Below are 17,964 nucleotides of genomic sequence, written 5' to 3' on the forward strand. Positions count from 1 at the left end.
CATGACCTAAAAAATATATGTAATTGATAATTGGTTCGTCTTTCTGTTTTTATTTGCAGTTTAGAACCACTATTCGCACTTATGGAGTCCCAAACACTCCCACTCCACCCACTTACGGAGTTGTTAGGTAGCCAGAACACAAGTGGAGGCTTTGTATCCAATCTATATAAAAAAACTACTAGAAGCCTTCCATAAACCAATGGGATTAGTAATGGTATTGAACACAGATCTTAGACTACCAACAAAATACAGATAGGAAAAGAGTCTGGAATAATATCCCTTTGTCCTCCTGAAATTTGAATCATCAACTAATACACTACAAATGAATTCACAGATTTTATTTGACTCCACGGACACATTGCCATTTTAAACTTGCTCCTTCTGCAAATTGTCTGGTGTGTTCTCAAATAAATAGTGAAACCGATATGCACATGATGTTTGGTGTTTTGTCAGTATTTTTTTGTTTTTCAATTCTTTATCTATGTACTTTTTGAATATTATTGCCTGCCTGTGATCTGAACCCCTCTCAGGAAGAAAAAAACAACATAATAAAAAGTTGGCCACAAAAAAAATTAAATCATTGAGAGTATCTGTTAATCCTTTTGGAGAAAAAAACACACACCTCTTTTCTGCCACATCTCCAACAGAGAGGAATAAGCTAATAAAAATATTTGGCCCCAAAATATATTTTGACATGATTCCTCTCGTCCCTCCTGTGGCTAGCGGTCCTTTTTAGTGGTATTTTTAACGATGTATCACAACGTTTTATGGGTACTTAGTCACGATAGGACAAAGGTTGACATCGCCCAACCCTATTGTGAGCTATCAAGTTTTGATTTCCAACGAGAGAGAAAACGTCTTCTTTTTTTCTTCTCATTAATCCACGCAATTTAAGTTTAAATAATTGGCCTGGGGGGCTGCATCATTTGTGGGGGACGACATGTTTACTGTTGGCTTGTTTTTAATTGATTACATTAGATTTAGAATCCTGAGGTGAAATAGCCTCCACAATTTGTATTTCCTCCAAGTAGAACATTTGAATGTATTTCTTTGTTTTGAGGTTTTTCTGCCGAAAAGATATGATAAATTCATTTTTTAAACTCCCTCTCGTTTTCTCTCCAGGACCAGGTTGATGCTGCAGTCAAGCAGCTGCTGGCTTTCAAAGCTGAGTTCAAACAGATCACAGGACAGGAGTACAAGCCAGGGATTATCCCTCCTGACACTGCTCCAGCCAAGAATGCCCACACTGCCTCATCCCCCTCCTCCTCCTCACCCTCAGGCCTATACGAACGTGTGACCAAACAGGGAGAATCTGTTAGGAACCTTAAATCTAAGAAAGCACCCAAGGTAAGGAAGAGAAGTGTTCAGTAACGCTTTACTTTAACCCTGCAGGTATTGGACATTATTATGAGGTTATAATGGATTGTAAGACTTGTCATCAGCATGTATGACACTATTATTTATGTATTATCTCTGTATTTGCTATATACATTTTTCCCATAGTTCTTTCATCCCTGATTTCTCCTGCCTAACCTCTGTATTTGATCAATCACTCCACAAAAGGACCAGGTTGATGCTGCCGTGAAGGAGCTCTTGGCCTTGAAGGCAGAATACAAACAGGCGACAGGTCACGACTACAAGCCAGGAGCTGCCCCAGCCCCTGCTCCTGCCCTAGCCCCAGTCCAGAGCAACCCAGCCCCCACAGCCACTTCTGGCTCAGGCATCTATGAACGTGTGACTCAGCAGGGTGACCTGGTGAGGAAGCTGAAGACCGAGAAGGCCCCCAAGGTGAGACCAACAGGAAGGGATGATAGGTTGGCATTCATTAGGCACAAGTTGGATGAAATGCGTCATAAAAGATTGAATGGACATCATGCCTGCTCTATTACAACATTTCTATCTACAATATTCTTTATTTTATAATATTAACAGCTTTATTCATTCATTTTCGGTAGTTGAAAAGAAAGTGACATCAACCCTTTTGTCTTTGTCCCCTCCCTCTCAGGACCAGGTGGACGCCGCTGTCAATCAGCTGCTGTCATTCAAAGCCGAGTACAAGCAGGCGACTGGCCAGGACTACAAACCAGGCGTGGCCCCAGCCGTCAGCCCTGCCCCTGTCCAGGCTAGCCCCGCCCCCCAGGCCCAGTCTGGCTCCTCCCAACAGGCACTCTTCACACAGGTTGTCCAAAAGGGGGAGCTAGTGAGGAAGCTGAAATCAGAGAATGCTCCTAAGGTAAGTGGGATTTCATTTCACTTTGTAAACTATGACCAAAAATGCTGAAAAAATGTTGGCGAGAACAAGCTATTCAGATGAGGAATACTGGAGTTTTGGTGCAGGTACCTAGTGTAGCTAGCTAGTTAACATTGGCAACTTTAGCTACTTGTGCAAACATATTTATTATATAAATATTTGCTAAAAATTATTAATCAGATTTAAATCTTAATATTGTGATTTAGGGATAGCCCTAAATGCTAGTAGAGTGATGAAATGCCACAGGCAGACTAAATAACACAATATAAAATGCCACCAGGACCAGGTGGACTGTGCCGTGAAGCAGCTGCTGGCCCTGAAGACTCAGTACAAGGCCCTCACCGGAGAGGACTACAAACCTGTGGCTGCCACCGGAGCCTCGAGCAGAGAGGACAAGAACCGCAAGGACCGAGAGAACAAATCTGAGAAACAGGGAGGAGGAGGGAAGAAGCAGCCAAAGGGAGAAAAGAGCAAGGAGGCCTCGATGGGAGGCACAGGGGGAGGAGGAGAGGGTGGTCCCAAGAAACAGACACGGTGAGAGGGGTGGATAGAGGGGAGGGCACAGGGATGGATGGATGAATAGAAATCATTGGTACTTTAATGGAGTGGAGATTTGAAGATAGCGGGATGGATGGCAGAAATGAAGGGAGATGGAGAGATAGTGTTTTTGAACATAGGGGGTACTGCTGAATGGATGTGGTCCTGTATGGCTCAGTTGGTAGAGCTTGGCTTTTGCAATGTTAGTGTAGTGGGTTCGATTCTTGCTGAGGTCACCAATACGAAAATGTATGGCAGCAGACATATTATGATATTCTTATCTGAGTGGTTTGACCTGCTGCGCAATAAGCTCAACACATTGCTCCTAGAGTGTTATCGCACACAGTGGCATACCGTCAGGGCCTTCAAAGCATTCAGAGGAGGCCTAATAATATTAAAATGAAAACTTGTGAAAATTAATTGTGTTCCGTGTGGTGATGTCTCTGATGGGGAAGGGAAAAATGAAAAGTGTAATAGCTATTCAATCAGGATCTTGGGAGAAATCTTCCCACAATCCACCCAGCAGGGCCTTCAGAAACTAGATTGAAGGCTTCTGTCATTCAATTGTACTAAGGCAGAATTTTGGATTGACAGCATGATTAGCCAAGCCGATTTGTATTATTTTAATTTTTTTAATTTCCACGGCTTCCGTGCCCTCTAGCTAACAGGCTTTGACAAACGTCACCACTGTATTAAATCAGCCAGGAGTTGTTGCTGAATTTTAGCAGTTTTCTGTTTAGCTAGCTGAAATAAAGGTGGACTATTGTAGAACGCTTCTCTTGGATTTAAAAGCGAAGAACGGAACATCTTATGATTGACCATTTAGCTGGACCGGAGGATACATTTGTGGTGAGTGTTCTCTCTGTTCCATATAGATGAGTTCGATTAATCGATTAGTCGATCGAGGGTAATTGAACATTTGGTAATCGAAAACAACCAATTTAAGTGATTTTCTATTGCTGGACACTGGACAGAGAGATGACTCTAATTCAAAATATGCGTGGCCTCTCCCCCCGCAATAGACAAGTAAACGTATATCTAGTATTCATGCACACATCGGACTATATTTTGCGAAGAAAACTCAAATGTATTAGTTTAAAACTAACGTTGATTAATCCCCCCTAGCAAACATAAACTAATCGATTCTGGAAAAACTTCCGTTGAACTCATCCCTAGTGTTCTGTATTTTTTATTTTTTTCAGCTTTATTGCTGTGTTATCTCTTTGAAATTGTGTGAGTTAAGTTAGCTAGCTAGCTAACAGTTTGTGGATTTCAACCTTGTTGTCAGCACAATTATGAAAAGTTAAAAACGTATTACAAAGTGTATCGATAGTTTGTTTTATACTAATTAAGTGCTGTAATTGCGTGTTTGACTTAATCCAAATGAGCTGGGTGTGTATTGCATTTTTAAAGACTGATCTCATGCATGTAATGGTGGTTTGAGATGGCTGGCTGTGGCCAGATGAGATTGTTGGGCTGTGCGTGTGAACGTGTGACATTTTTCGACTAGACTCGAGCTGGCCAATATGGAGCTGTGCCAGAGAGAATTTTGGCTGTGTATTTGTGCTGTGGTTTTTGTCATGAATTACATAGGCTATTTGGCATGATGATTTTCTTGGGAGCCATGCTTCTGAAGGCCGAGGCCCAATAGGCACAGTCTGCTACTGATCACACAACGTAAGCCAAATGCAAAAAAGCACAGATCAGAAATAATAGCGTAAACTCACTACAGTCTGCACTGTGATTTAATTGGAACGTTTTCTTTAATACGTTATAAGGAGCTGATTATTTAATTAAGTTAAGTAAGCTGAACAATGCATGCAAGGTTGCCGTGTTTGGAATTTGCATTGGATAATATGCCTCCCATCGATTTCATTTAGCAAATTTCTCACTGCCATTTGCTCATGCAACATGTCACCCTAATGATGTATGTATTTTCCTAATTCAGACTGGGGCTGGAGGCTAAGAAGGAGGAGAACCTAGCTGATTGGTACTCTCAGGTGAGTGTGTATATGTATACTGTACATACAGTGCCTTCAGAAAGTATTCACACCCCTTAGCCTTTTCCACATTTTGTTGTTACAAAGTGTTATTAAAATGGATTTAATTGTCATTTTCTGTCAATGATCTACACAGAATACTCTGTCAAAGTGGAAGAAAAATTCTAACATTTGTAAAAATTCATATTTATGTGAAAAATAAAACACTAATATCTTCATTAGATAAGTATTCAACCCCCTGAGTCAATACATGTTAGACTCACCATTGGCAGTGATTACACCTGTGTGTCTTTCTGGGTAAGTCTCTTAAGAGCTTTCCACACCTGGATTGTGCAACATTTGCCCATTTATTGTTAAAAAAAAAATTCAGGTCTTGCCATAGATTTTCAGACAAAACTATAACTCGGCCACTCAGGAACATTCACTGTCTTCTTGGTAAGCCACTCCACTTTAGATTTGGCCTTGTGTTTTAGGTTGTTGTCCTGCTGAAAGGTGAATTCATCTCCCAGCAGACTGAACCAGGTTTTCTCTAGGATCTTTCCTGTGTTTAGCGCCATTCCATTTCTTTTTTATCCTGATAAACTCCCCAGTTAACGATTACAAGCATACCCTTAACATGATGAAGCCACCACTGTGCTTGAAAATATGGAGAGTAGTACTCAATAATGTGTTTTATTGGATTTCCCCAAACATAACACTTTGTATTGAGGACAAAAAGTTAATTGCTTTGCCACATTTTTTGCGGTATTACTTTAGTGCCTTGTTACAAAAAGGATTCATGTTTTGGAATATGTTTATTCTGTACAGGCTTCCTTCTTTTCACTCTGTCATTTAGGTTAGTATTGTGGAGTAACTACAATGTTGATCCATCCTTAGTTTTCTCCTATCACAGCCATTAAACTCTGTAACTGTTTTGAAGTCTCCATTGGCCTCATGGTGAAATCCCTGAGCGGTTTCCTTCCTCTCCGGCAACTGAGTTAGGAAGGACGTCTATATCTTTATAGTGACTGGGTGTATTGATACACCATCCAAAGTGTAATGAATAACTTCACCATGCTCAAAGGTATATTCAATGTCTTTTTTTATGTTCTTTTTTTTACCCATCTACCAATACAGTGCATTCGGAAAGAATTCAGACCACTTGAATTTTTCCACATTTTGTTATGCTACAGCCTTATTCTAAAATGGATCAAATTGTTTTTTTACCCTCATCAATCTACACACAATACCCCATAATGACAAAGCAAAAATGGGTTTTTAGAAATGTTTGTACATTTATTAAAAGTAAAAAACTTAAATATGACATTTACATACAGTACCAGTCAAAAGTTTGGACACACCTACTCATTCCAGGATTTGTCTTTATTTTTACTATTTTCTACATTGTAGAATAAAAGTGAAGACATCAAAACTATGAAATAACACATATGGAATCATGTAACCAAACAAGTGTTAAACAAATTGAAATATATTTTATATTTGAGATTCTTCAAATATCCACCCTTTGCCTTGATGACAGCTTTGCACACTCTTGGCATTCTCTCAACCAGCTTCACCTGGAATGCTTTTCCAACAGTCTTGAAGGAGTTCCCACATATGCTGAGCACTTGTTGGCTGCTTTTCCTTAACTCTGCGCTCCGACTCATCCCAAACCATCTCAATTGGGTTGAGGTCGGGTGATTTGTGGAGGCCAGGTCATCTGATGCAGCACTCCATCACTCTCCTTCTTGGTAAAATAGCCCTTAAACAGCCTGGAGCTGTGTTGGGTCATTGTCCTGTTAAAAAACAAATGATAGTCCCACTAAGCCCAAACGAGATGGTATAGCGTATCGCTGCAGAATGCTGTGGTAGCCATGCTGGTTAAGTGTGCCTTGAATTCTAAATAAATCACAGACAGTGTCACCAGCAAAGGACCCCCACACCATAACACCACCTCCTCCATGCTTTATGGTGGGAAATACACATGTGGAGATCATCCGTTCACCCACACCGCGTCACACAAAGCCACGGCGGTTGGAACTAAAATGTTCCAATTTGGACTCCAGACCAAAGGACACATTTCCACCGGTCTAATGTCCATTGCTCGTGTTTCTTGGCCCAAGCAAGTCTCTTCTCCTTATTGGCGTCCTTCAGTAGTGGTTTATTTGCAGCAATTGGACCATGAAGGCCAGTCTCCTCTGAACTGTTGAGATGTGTCTGTTACTTGAACTCTGAAGTATTTATTTAGGCTGCAATTTCTGAGGCTGGTATCCTCTGCAGCAGAGGTAACTCTGGGTCTTCCATTCCTGTGGCGGTCCTCATGAGAGCCAGTTTCATCATAGCGCTTGATGGTTTTTGCGACTGCAGTTGAAGAAACTTTAAAAGTTCTTGACATTTTCTGTATTGACCTTCATGTCTTAAAGTGATGATGGACTGTTGTTTCTCTTTGCTTATTTGAGCTGTTCTTGCCATAATATGGATTTGGTCTTTTACCAAATAGGGCTATCTTCTGTATACCCCTCCTACCTTGTCACAACAAAACTGATTGGCTCAAACACATTATGAAGGAACACCTGTTAATTGAAATATATTCCAGGTGACTACCTCATGAAGCTGGTTAAGAGAATGCCAAGAGTGTGCAAAGCTGTCATCAAGGCAAAGGGTGGCTATTTGAAGAATCTCCAATATAATATATATTTTGATTTGTTTAACACTTTTTTGGTTACTACATGATTCCATATGTTTTATTTAATAGTTTTGATGTCTTCACTATTATTCAACAATGTAAAAATAAAGAAAAACCCTTGGAATGAGTAGGTGTGTCCGAACTTTTGACTGGTAGTGTAAGTATTCAGACCCTTTACTCAGTACTTTGTTGAAGCACCTTTGGCAGCAATTACAGCATTGAGTCTTCTTGGGTATGACGCTACAAGCTTGGCACACCTGTATCTGGGGAGTTTCTCCCATTCTTCTTTGCAGATTCTCTGAAGCTCTGTCAGGTTGAATGGGGAGCGTCGCTGCACAGCTATTTTCAGGTCTCTCCAGAGATGTTAGATCAGGTTCAAGTCTGGGCTCTGGCTAGGCCACTCAAGGACATTCTGAGACTTGTCCTGAAGCCACTCTTGCTTTGTCTTGGCTGTGTGCTTAAGGTCGTTGTCCTGTTGGAAGGTGAACCTTCGCCCCAGTATGAGGTCCTTAGCGCTCTGGAGCAGGTTTTCATCAAGGATCTCTCTGTACTTTGCTCTGTTAATCTTTCCCTCGGTCCTGACTAGTCTCCCAGTCCCTGCCGCTAAAAGACATCCCCACAGCATGACGCTGCCACCAACATGCTTCACCGTAGGGATGGTGCCAGGTTTCCTCCAGACTTGACGCTTGGCATTCAATCCAAAGAGTTCAATCTTTGGATTGAGAATCTTGTTTCCAATGGTCTGAGAGTCCTTTAGGTACCTTTTGGCAAACTCCAAGTGGGCTGTCATGTGCCTTTTACTGAGGAATGGCTTCCTTTTGGCCACTTTACCAAAAGGCCTGATTGGTGGAGTGCTGCAGAGATGGTTGTCATTCTGGAAGGTTCTCCCATCTCCACCGAGGAACTCTGGAGCTCTGTCAGAGGGACCATTGGGTTCTTGGTCACCTTCCTGACCAAGGCCCTTCTCCCCCGATTGCTCAGTTTGGCCAGGCGGCCAGCTCTAGGAACAGTCTTGGTGGTTCCAAGGCCACTGTGTTCTTGGGGAGCTGCAATGTTGCAGACATTTTTGGTACCCTTCCACAGATCTGTGCCTCGACACAATCCTGTCTCGAAGCTCTATGGACAATTCCTTCGACCTCATGGCTTGGTTTTTGCTCTGACATGCACGGTCTTGAATCTGTGTTTGAAATTCACTGCTCGACTAAGGGTTAATTGTATGTGTGAACTTATTTAGCCTTGGCATAGCAAAGGGGTTGAATACTTATTGACATTTCAGCTTTTCATTTTTTCTTAATTTGTAAACATTTCTAAAAACATAATTCCACTTTGATGTTATGGTGTGACAGAAAATCTACATTTTACCAATTTAAAATTGACTGTAACACAAGAACATTTGGGGAAAAAGTCAAGTGGTGTGAATACTTTCTGAAGGCACTGTATATGAAAGTGGTTAATGCCCCTGTTTTTTGTTTGTTTACCAGTCAATGTTTCCCTTCACGTCCTCACATGCCCTGCCCCCCTTACCCTCAACTCTGCCCTCCGCCTTCCCTCCTCCCCTCCAGGTGATCACCAAGGCAGAGATGATTGAGTACTATGACGTGAGCGGCTGCTACGTGCTTCGGCCCTGGTCCTACTCCATCTGGGAGTCCATCAAGGAGTTCTTTGACCGTGAGATCAAGAAGCTGGGTGTGGAGAACTGCTACTTCCCCATGTTCGTCTCGCAGGCAGCCCTGGAGAAAGAGAAGTCCCACATAGCTGATTTTGCCCCAGAGGTGTGTGTGTCTGTGTGTTGGGGGGAGGTGGGTGATGGGTGTTCCTGACATCTTGTGGTGAGATGTGGTATCTGTGCGTATCTACCCGGTCCTCACTTCTCCAGTGAATTGTGTGTGCCTGTTTTGGTATCAGTGTATGTGTGTGTTCCTGATGCCATTTAGTGGTGATATGTGGTATCAGTGTGTGTCTAGCCCTATTGGAAATCCTGGTCCTCGCTTCTCCAGTGATTTGTGTGTGTGTGTGAGACCACCATTTGTCTTTTTGACATGCTAGAGAAGATCTCCTTTTAAAATGATTTGACACATTTATAGTTAACTGTGTTTGTGTGTTTTCTGGCCTCAGGTCGCCTGGGTGACACGGTCAGGGAACACTGAGCTTGCCGAGCCCATCGCTGTCCGACCCACTAGTGAAACTGGTAAGAGACACACACACACACACCTGCCCGCCTTCTGTCAGACCGTAAGGTTAAACTTGATGCATTGAATATATACAGATGCTTTTCACTAGGTCTCAAAAGCTTTATTGTATGGATGTAAATCATGACATAAGTGCTATATTTTCATCCAAGACGCTCACCACTTCTATGCTGTCTCTCTTCCATACATTTATACATTTACTAATTCACACACTGACCCGTAGGGTTGAGCGGTATCCAGATTTTCATACTGTTTCTGTACCATTCTGGGGTAAACGGTAATCATGAATGTGCACACAAGGGGCGCCCCACTGACCCGTGTATTCTTCCTCTTTTTTTTTTTTTTACAGTGATGTACCCTGCCTACGCCAAATGGGTCCAGTCCCACAGAGACCTACCCATCAAACTCAACCAGTGGTGCAACGTTGTGGTCAGTGTCCACTCCACTAATGATAATTGTCATATTCACCGTCATCGTTGGGGTCAATTCCAGAAGTAAAAAAATCAAAATGGAAGAGCCCAAACGTACTTAAAATGGAAGATGCCTAACCATGTCCAGTGTTTCCACTGTCTTTTGGCAGAACCCTTAAGGATAACTTAACAGAACGTATTCCGATTTTTACATTTTTTTACTGTTTCTCTCGTTTTCTCATTGTTTCTCGCTTTCTCCCTCTCTCCCTCAGAGGTGGGAGTTCAAGCACCCCCAGCCCTTCCTAAGGACCAGAGAGTTCCTGTGGCAGGAGGGGCACACGGCTTTCGCCACCAAAGAGGAGGCCACGGAAGAGGTAAAAAGGCCAATTTATTTTTAACTCTCCATCAGACTAGTTCTTACATTTCTCTCTTGAATGTTGAGTTTGGACTTGTCAGGTCTGGGGAGTGCATTCAAACAATGCTTAAAGTCAGACTCGGTAAGTCTCATTTACGTCATTTGTATTTATGAAATATCACTGCCGGAGCGACAAAACATACCCATGCAAGATGTCATAATGTGCTCTATTTGAGAGTTTTCAAGCGGCCGCTGGGCCAGCCACCCTTTAATCAGTCAGTATCAGACAGCTGGTGTTCTTGTTTGCTTGTAGCCTACAAGCATGTAGGCTACTCTACATTTTACTGCTTATACATCTTTATAATACAGTAATTACAATTTACATAGAAAAGTTCAACAAAATGGCTGCCTACTCCAGTGCAACAGTAGTTCCTTTATCTGCTTGATCTCTTGCGGTGCAAACACTTGACTTGAAATGAAGACCATCCGCAACTATAGGGTTGAATTACAAAATTAATTTGCCGTCAAAAGGTTGCAATAGTAAACTAAACATCCAATAGGAAAACAATTAGCCAGCTAGCAACTCCAGCAAGTGCATGAATGTTTATTTGGCTGTAGGCTAATCACCCACCTATTTGCAAGCAATGCATGTGTGGATCTAACATTATCTGTTTGCTAGCTAGCTAAAGTAGCGCGCTAGTTTGCTTCACCTACCAGGAGTAGACAGCGCTGGCTTTCGTGCTGAGGAGTCTAAAATATGGCTCAACTAGCAAGAAAATATTGTCATTCCCTTGCTGAATAAAAATCGCCCACAATTCCAGTTTTCATTTAGAAGCTCAAGCTAGCAACTTTGTTACAACAGACAGTGTTTTCAAAATCTGCAATGCTGCGCATCATCAGCTGTTACGCACAGACAGATTGACAGCCAGGAGCCAATATTATGAACCGTTACGACATGCATTTGTCAGCTAAATTACACTTTTATTCTGTATCACTCAACTCCTAATTGATAATGAGTCTCTTTTGTAATTATAGGGATATACCTAGATATGTGTATTGTTGATGTGTTGAATGTTGCTGTAGTCGTGGATGGATCAGAGGAAAAGAGAGAACGTGCGTGAGAGAAATGATCAATAGGCCTATGCGTCATAATTACCTGGATAAATCTGACCTGATTTGTAAACAATGTTGCTGCACTTATAATTCATAAAACTGTCATTTTAATCACATTGAAGTGACCCAAATGGCAAATTCATCTTTAGTCTATATATATATTTAGAGATGTATAAAACCAGAAAAACATTTTGACATTTTATTTGGGACTTAATGAGTCTGGCTTTAACGTTTTGTTTTTTTCTGTGTAAGTTGAATTAGGCACAGCTTAGGTATTTGAACGTTTACAGTCTTAAATTCAGTGTTTCCTCTACACTGGACTGGACTGGCAAAAATGGCTGCCACAGTGAACCTGTAGTTCATGGGCCCTGCATCTCTTTTCCATGGATTCTACATACAATTAGGCCTAATACGATACAATAACTTTGTCAGGTAGTTAGTACCTCCCAGTTTCAGAACATTATTCTCCCTAAACATACCTTTTAAACATCCCCCCTAGTATTTTAATAAATACTGACTCTTTTTCTCCGTTTGCATGTGTCCAGGTGTTACAGATCCTAGAATTGTACGCACGGGTATACGAGGAGCTGATGGCCATCCCTGTGGTAAAGGGCAGAAAGACAGAGAAGGAGAAGTTTGCAGGAGGAGACTACACTACCACTGTGGAGGCCTTCATCTCTGCTAGTGGCAGAGCCATCCAGGTACACTTATAGGATGCCGCCACATTTGGATTTTGTTCCCAAGAATTCCGGATTGAGACAGTAATTCTTTAATGGGAGTAGGTGTAAGCAATATGTAGGAAGGTCTCATAAAATTGCTGGAGCCTTCATCATAAGTGCTTATATCCATCACGTTCATTCAGACATGAATTTAATTTTTTTCTTTCTTTTTTTTGTCATTTACCAGACGCTCTTATCCAGAGCGACTTACATGAGCAATTAGGGTTAAGTGCCTTGCTCAAGGGCACATCGACAGATTTTTCACCTAGTCAACTCGGGGATTAGAACCAGCGACCTTTCGGTTACTGGCACAACGCTCTTAACCACTAAGCTACCTATCTGAATGAAGCGCATCTCTCAATTATTTGAGTCTGCAGCCTTGTCAAATTCAGTGCTTCCTCTATAATGGACTGCACTGGCCAAAATGGCTGCCACAGTGAACCTGTAGTTCATGGGCCTCACATCCCTTTTTTCATGGATGCTGGGGATACATTTGTACTACGGACAATTAGGGCCTAATGGTTGATTTCTGATTTGTCCTATCCCTTTGTAAGCAATATATAGGAAGGTCTGACTTTGGTTTGGTTTCCCCTAAAATGGTTAATTCGAACCCAAGGGGAAGAGGCCTACTAGCAGACTAGGGGAAACCAAACCAAAGTCAGAAGCTACTAATGCAGTTTTCTAAATCACAATGGAACACACTATCAGCAAATCAACCTCTTAGGCACACTTTTAATGATGCTTAAGTAAATGTTTCCTCTTCCTCTCAGGGTGCTACCACCTTTCTATCATCAATTCATCAAATTGTGAAAATATTCATCATAAAATAAATGTAAGAAACAAGCTAAATGGTTCTCTTTCTCTCAGGGTGCGACATCCCACCACCTGGGCCAAAACTTCTCCCGGATGTTTAACATCGAGTTCGAGGACCCCAGGAAACCGGGCGAGAAGCAGCTGGCCTACCAGAACTCATGGGGCATCACCACCCGCACCATCGGCGTGCTCACCATGGTACACGGGGACAACATGGGCCTGGTGCTGCCCCCGAGAGTCGCCTGTCTCCAGGTATGTTTTGATTTACATTTTGATTTTACCTTTATTTTACCAGGAAAGTCAGTTAATAACAAAGTCTGAATTACAAATGACTGCCTGGCAAAAGGTAAAGAATTTCACCTTTATTGGCCCTAGTCAAATTGTATAACTCTGCATGTTCTCCTGCTCTTCTCTCCCAGGTGATCATCATCCCGTGTGGTATCACGGCCTCCCTGCCTGAGGCTGAGAAGGAGGCTATCCTGGCCCAGTGCTCCAAGTACCTGGCCCGGCTGCAGAGGGGAGAGATCCGGGTTAAGGCCGACCTCCGAGACAATTACTCCCCCGGCTGGAAGTTCAACCACTGGGAACTCAAGGTAAAACCACCACTCCTGGTCTTGTGTGGCTCAGTTTGTAAGAACTGGCTCTACAACGCCAGGGTCGTGGGTTCGATTCTCACTGGAGTCATACACTAAACATTTTGCACTCACTGTACTGTTTGCCTCTTTGGATAAAAGTATATCTTAAATGGCGTATAATATTATTGTTATTGTATTACTCCCCAGAACCCTTTCTAGGGCCATTAGAAAGTTTGCAGCCCTGTCTCATTCAGTGCTTCCTCTACAATGGACCGCACTGTCCAAAATGGCTGCCACAGTGAACTATAGTTCATGGGTCTCATGTAACTTTTCCATGGATGCTGGGGATAAATTTGTAGTACTGACAATTAGTTGATTTCAGAGATAAACTTCTCGTCAGTCCAATAATAAGTGTTTAATCGAAAGGAAACGTCTGCATCTCTATCCTCTCCCTCATTCTAATTCCATCTCTCTCTCCTTCTCTTTCTCTCTTGCTCTCCATCTTTCTCGCTCTCCACCTCACCCCTCCTTCCCTCCCTCCATCCCTCTCTCTCAGGGTGTACCCATTCGCCTTGAGGTTGGTCCTAAGGACCTGAAGCAGGGTCAGTGTGTGGCCGTGAGGAGAGACACGGGGGAGAAGATCACCCTGCCCGAGGCTGACACCGAGAAGAGGCTTACACGGCTACTGGAGGACATCCAGACCAACCTCTTCAAGAGGTATGCGTATGCTGATCCACACACACACACACACACACACCTACTGTAGGAAATCAAGGCCAACCTCTAGGTAACACACACAATCCCTCTCATTCGCGCTCTCTCTCTGAGCGACTGCACAGGTGCTAACGTGCACACACACACACGTGTGACCTGTCAAATAGTGTGACTAATATGCCTCCTCTTTGTCACAGGGCATCGGACGACCTGAACAAACACATGGTGGTAGCAGACTCTATGGAACAGTTCCAAAAAGACCTGGACCAGGGCAGGGTGCGTTACATTGGAATTTGTTTCTGTTAGATTCCCAATCTTCATCAGATGAATTGTTTCCATATCTGGCTGGCTTAAGTAATATAAACAGACTGACAAATATATTTGATAACCACAGATTGTCCAGATCCCTTTCTGTGGAGGCATCGAGTGTGAGGACTGGATCAAGAAGACCACTGCCAAGTAAGTCTCACTCAAGTATCACTCAATGACAGGGATGCATGCTAACATACAATGAGTATACCAACCCCCCCTCCCAGCGATGCTGGCCCATGTTGACTCCAATGCTTCCCACGGTTGTCAAGTTGGCTGGATGTCCTTTGGGTGGTGGGTAATTCTTGATACACACAGGAAACTGTTGAGTGTAAAAAAAACAGCAGCGTTGTAGTTCTTGACACAAACCGGTTCGCCTTGCACCTACTACCATACCCCATTCAAAGGCACTTAAATATTTTGTCTTGCCCATTCACCCTCTAAATGGCACATATACACAATCAATGTCTAAAGGCTTAAAAATCTGGATTCACCTTGTTCTTGATGTTTCGTACACTCAGTGTACATTCTTATGATTAGTCATGCAGTGCTTATAATCACATCAAAATGCATTATCTGCTCTAAGTGAAGTGTTACCAAATGTATAATGAAGTTCATAAAATCGGTCACCTCCACCTCGCTCTCTCTCTCTGCCTCTCCAGGGACCAGGATCTGGAGCCCGGTGCCCCCTCCATGGGTGCCAAGAGCCTGTGTATCCCCTTCAAGCCCCTCAAGCCCCTGCAGCCGGGTCAGATGTGTGTCAGCGGCAAGGAGGCCGCCCAGTATTACACCCTGTTTGGCCGCAGCTACTAAATACACAAATGAAGGGTGGATCTCAATAGTCTTAAGTGGCTTCCTCTCCTCGAACTGGGATATGAGAAAGAAGCAGACAGGTGAAAGAAAATACTTGTGAACAAAGATTTGTTTTCACCTATCCTGTGATTTTCGAATAAGCAGAGATGGAGGAGAAGAAACAAGGAGAGGAAGTCAATTTAGACTATTGAGATTTACCCAGAGTGAACACTTTGTAGTGTCTTCCTTTAGACCCTAACCTTGCAATGGTGGCCCAGCTCCTCAAGAGTGACAAGACACTCTCCATAGTCAGCTATTTTCTCCCACTACACCCAAATGTAACAAAAAAGCCCTTTTCTTTTTATACCACATGACACAATCTTTATATGTTTGTCCCTTTCTTCCTCCCACCCTGACTTATCTCAGGACCTTTTACAGGTAGAAAGATGACCTGGTACTCAGGCAAGACGTTTCAGTATCTACCCACTAACTGAACTGATATCGTCGCTATTGGGGGTGGATTATAGGTGGGTGGTGAGGGTTGACTCCTGGAGGTTGTAGCCACTAGCCACATTTGTCCTGAGTACGAACTCATAGGAATACTGCTTACAACATGGAATAATGAACTGTCACATACATGTAATTACCTATACTGTACTCTTGAGTTCCTCCAACGCAATTCTAGAACTTGTCTATAATAAAGGGATTCTCAACTTCCACTGTATAGGCATTATCATTTGTCGTGGAAATTCTAATCAATAATGAGGAGAGGCAAGGTCAATCACCAATCAGAATATTACTTTATTCAAAACTTATTAAAAAGGCAGCAGGTTACACCACCCACACACGTGAATGGAGTGAGTGCTCTGCAATAATGAGGCTGGCCGAGAGCTCTGACCTACAAAGAATACAAAGATATTTTATAGCAAAGATACACCCTATCAGTCTACATGACAAACAGCAGATGTGTGGAATGAGTCAAAAGGTGAGACTTGATATATGAGAAAGTAGTATCCCCCAGCCAGATAGCATGTGCTGTGAAGACTGTTCTTATTGTATGGAAATCAGAGTTTGGCCCCCAAGACAAGGTTCCTCTCATCATTATCCATACCTGAGCCATCTCTCCATGGTACCTTACATTACACAAACACCAACTAATTTTATGGAATGCATGCTGTAGGTTTTATCACCAAACCATGCATAAATCAATTGTCAGCTCCAGATATCCTTATCTCGAGTAAAACCCATGTCCTTGACCACACACCTAGACTAGCTGCAGGGAGCTTTTGTTTTGTTCAGGTGCAGACAGGACAGAAATATCTGTTTTATGCAGGTGTGGAAAAGTGAAACTGTCCACTTTTAAGAGTTTTTATTCACATGACAAATTAATCAGTGATTCCTGAAATTCTGAAGTCAGTCAATCAAGTTTTATTTTGCTATTGTAGGCTACAGTAATTTTTACCTCAATATAATTGTGTACTGTAACAACATACACAATAATGTTCCAAATATATGATTTACTGGCAAAGCTATTAGAATAAACCGCATCAATATTTGCAGCCATATGATAATAGTCTATCCAGGAGCTGATCCGTCGTCAGTATTGTGTATTCATTCTAATGTTAAGGTGAAGAATTTGAAGAGAAAGCTGAACCGGGAGCAGCACTGCCTTCCTTTCAGTCCTGTCCGTATCGACATGTTTCAACAATGCACTCAAATCGAAATGAGCCGCAAAGGACACATGAACATAGACGGTTGTATTAATGGCTGTATGCTCCTTGCTCAATGGATATATAACCTTCGAAATTTCATTTTTTCCCCCATGCAGAACCTTCGAGAACTTTATTTTTTGCCACGCCTGGAGGTCGTCACTTGTCATAAAGCACCTATCGGAAAGCTCCATGTTTTCTTGTCTCATATTGTGAATGATATTAGAGTGAAGACGCACTTGTCTACGGAGCACTATTCTATTCTCTACAGATCAAAGCACATTTCCCTATGGAATAATGGTATTCTATTTTACTAAATTAATAAGATAAATATTTATGAACAGAACATTTCTAGGTTCAAGGTAGTCTTCATTATTCCATAGGGAAATGTGTTTCGCAGGCAGGCTGAAAATTAGAAAACATAAACACACTGTAAAAACTATAATTAAAAGACTGGGCCGGTTTCCAGGACACACATTAAGCCTAATCCTGGGCTAAAATTCTTGGTCAAGGACTAGGCTTAATCTGTCTGGGAAACATGAAGCCAAATGTGTTTATCTTCACAATATAAAGCTTTATTGGTGCCACAAGTACTCAGTGGTGTAAAGTACTTAAGTAAAATTACTTTAAAATACTACTAAAGTAGTTTTTTGGGATGTCTTTACTTTACTATTGATATTTTTGACAACTTTTACTGTATGTAAAGGTTAGACTTCTTAGTAACAAGTACACTCAGAAAAAAAGGTGCGATCTAGAATCTAAAATGGTTCTTTGGCTTTCCCCATAGGAGAACCCTTTTTGGTTCCAGGTAGA

The 17,964-nt window shown here is 42.2% G+C and overlaps 1 protein-coding gene, 2 non-coding genes and 1 pseudogene across 5 annotated transcripts in view; all 4 read left to right on the top strand.

Moving 5' to 3' along the window:
* The window catches only part of eprs1 (glutamyl-prolyl-tRNA synthetase 1), an 86,178-nt gene extending 70,017 nt beyond the window's left edge, over window positions 1–16,161 (top strand). For 2 of the 3 annotated variants that reach the window (XM_041855651.2, XM_041855653.2), the window contains 16 exons: window positions 1,123–1,347; window positions 1,564–1,788; window positions 2,006–2,233; window positions 2,532–2,785; window positions 4,737–4,788; window positions 9,016–9,225; window positions 9,569–9,641; window positions 9,992–10,071; window positions 10,325–10,426; window positions 12,066–12,221; window positions 13,107–13,304; window positions 13,472–13,645; window positions 14,184–14,344; window positions 14,539–14,617; window positions 14,736–14,800; window positions 15,313–16,161. In XM_041855651.2, the coding sequence (XP_041711585.2) occupies window positions 1,123–1,347; window positions 1,564–1,788; window positions 2,006–2,233; window positions 2,532–2,785; window positions 4,737–4,788; window positions 9,016–9,225; window positions 9,569–9,641; window positions 9,992–10,071; window positions 10,325–10,426; window positions 12,066–12,221; window positions 13,107–13,304; window positions 13,472–13,645; window positions 14,184–14,344; window positions 14,539–14,617; window positions 14,736–14,800; window positions 15,313–15,463 (2,433 nt within the window). In that variant the 3' untranslated portion in view covers window positions 15,464–16,161. The remainder of the gene's footprint in view (window positions 1–1,122; window positions 1,348–1,563; window positions 1,789–2,005; window positions 2,234–2,531; window positions 2,786–4,736; window positions 4,789–9,015; window positions 9,226–9,568; window positions 9,642–9,991; window positions 10,072–10,324; window positions 10,427–12,065; window positions 12,222–13,106; window positions 13,305–13,471; window positions 13,646–14,183; window positions 14,345–14,538; window positions 14,618–14,735; window positions 14,801–15,312) is intronic. The other variant, XM_041855654.2, reaches the window with a different exon arrangement.
* On the top strand, window positions 11,806–11,922 carry LOC121545238 (annotated as a pseudogene).
* LOC121545236 lies at window positions 12,612–12,749 on the top strand. The gene has a single exon (XR_005996232.1). It is a non-coding gene; the product is annotated as a small nucleolar RNA SNORA5 (small nucleolar RNA).
* Window positions 13,862–13,997, top strand: LOC121545237. The gene has a single exon (XR_005996233.1). It is a non-coding gene; the product is annotated as a small nucleolar RNA SNORA5 (small nucleolar RNA).
* Window positions 16,162–17,964: the final 1,803 nt, after the last annotated feature.

Source organism: Coregonus clupeaformis, chromosome 29, assembly GCF_020615455.1.
Source record: "Coregonus clupeaformis isolate EN_2021a chromosome 29, ASM2061545v1, whole genome shotgun sequence".
Lineage (NCBI taxonomy): Eukaryota > Metazoa > Chordata > Actinopteri > Salmoniformes > Salmonidae > Coregonus > Coregonus clupeaformis.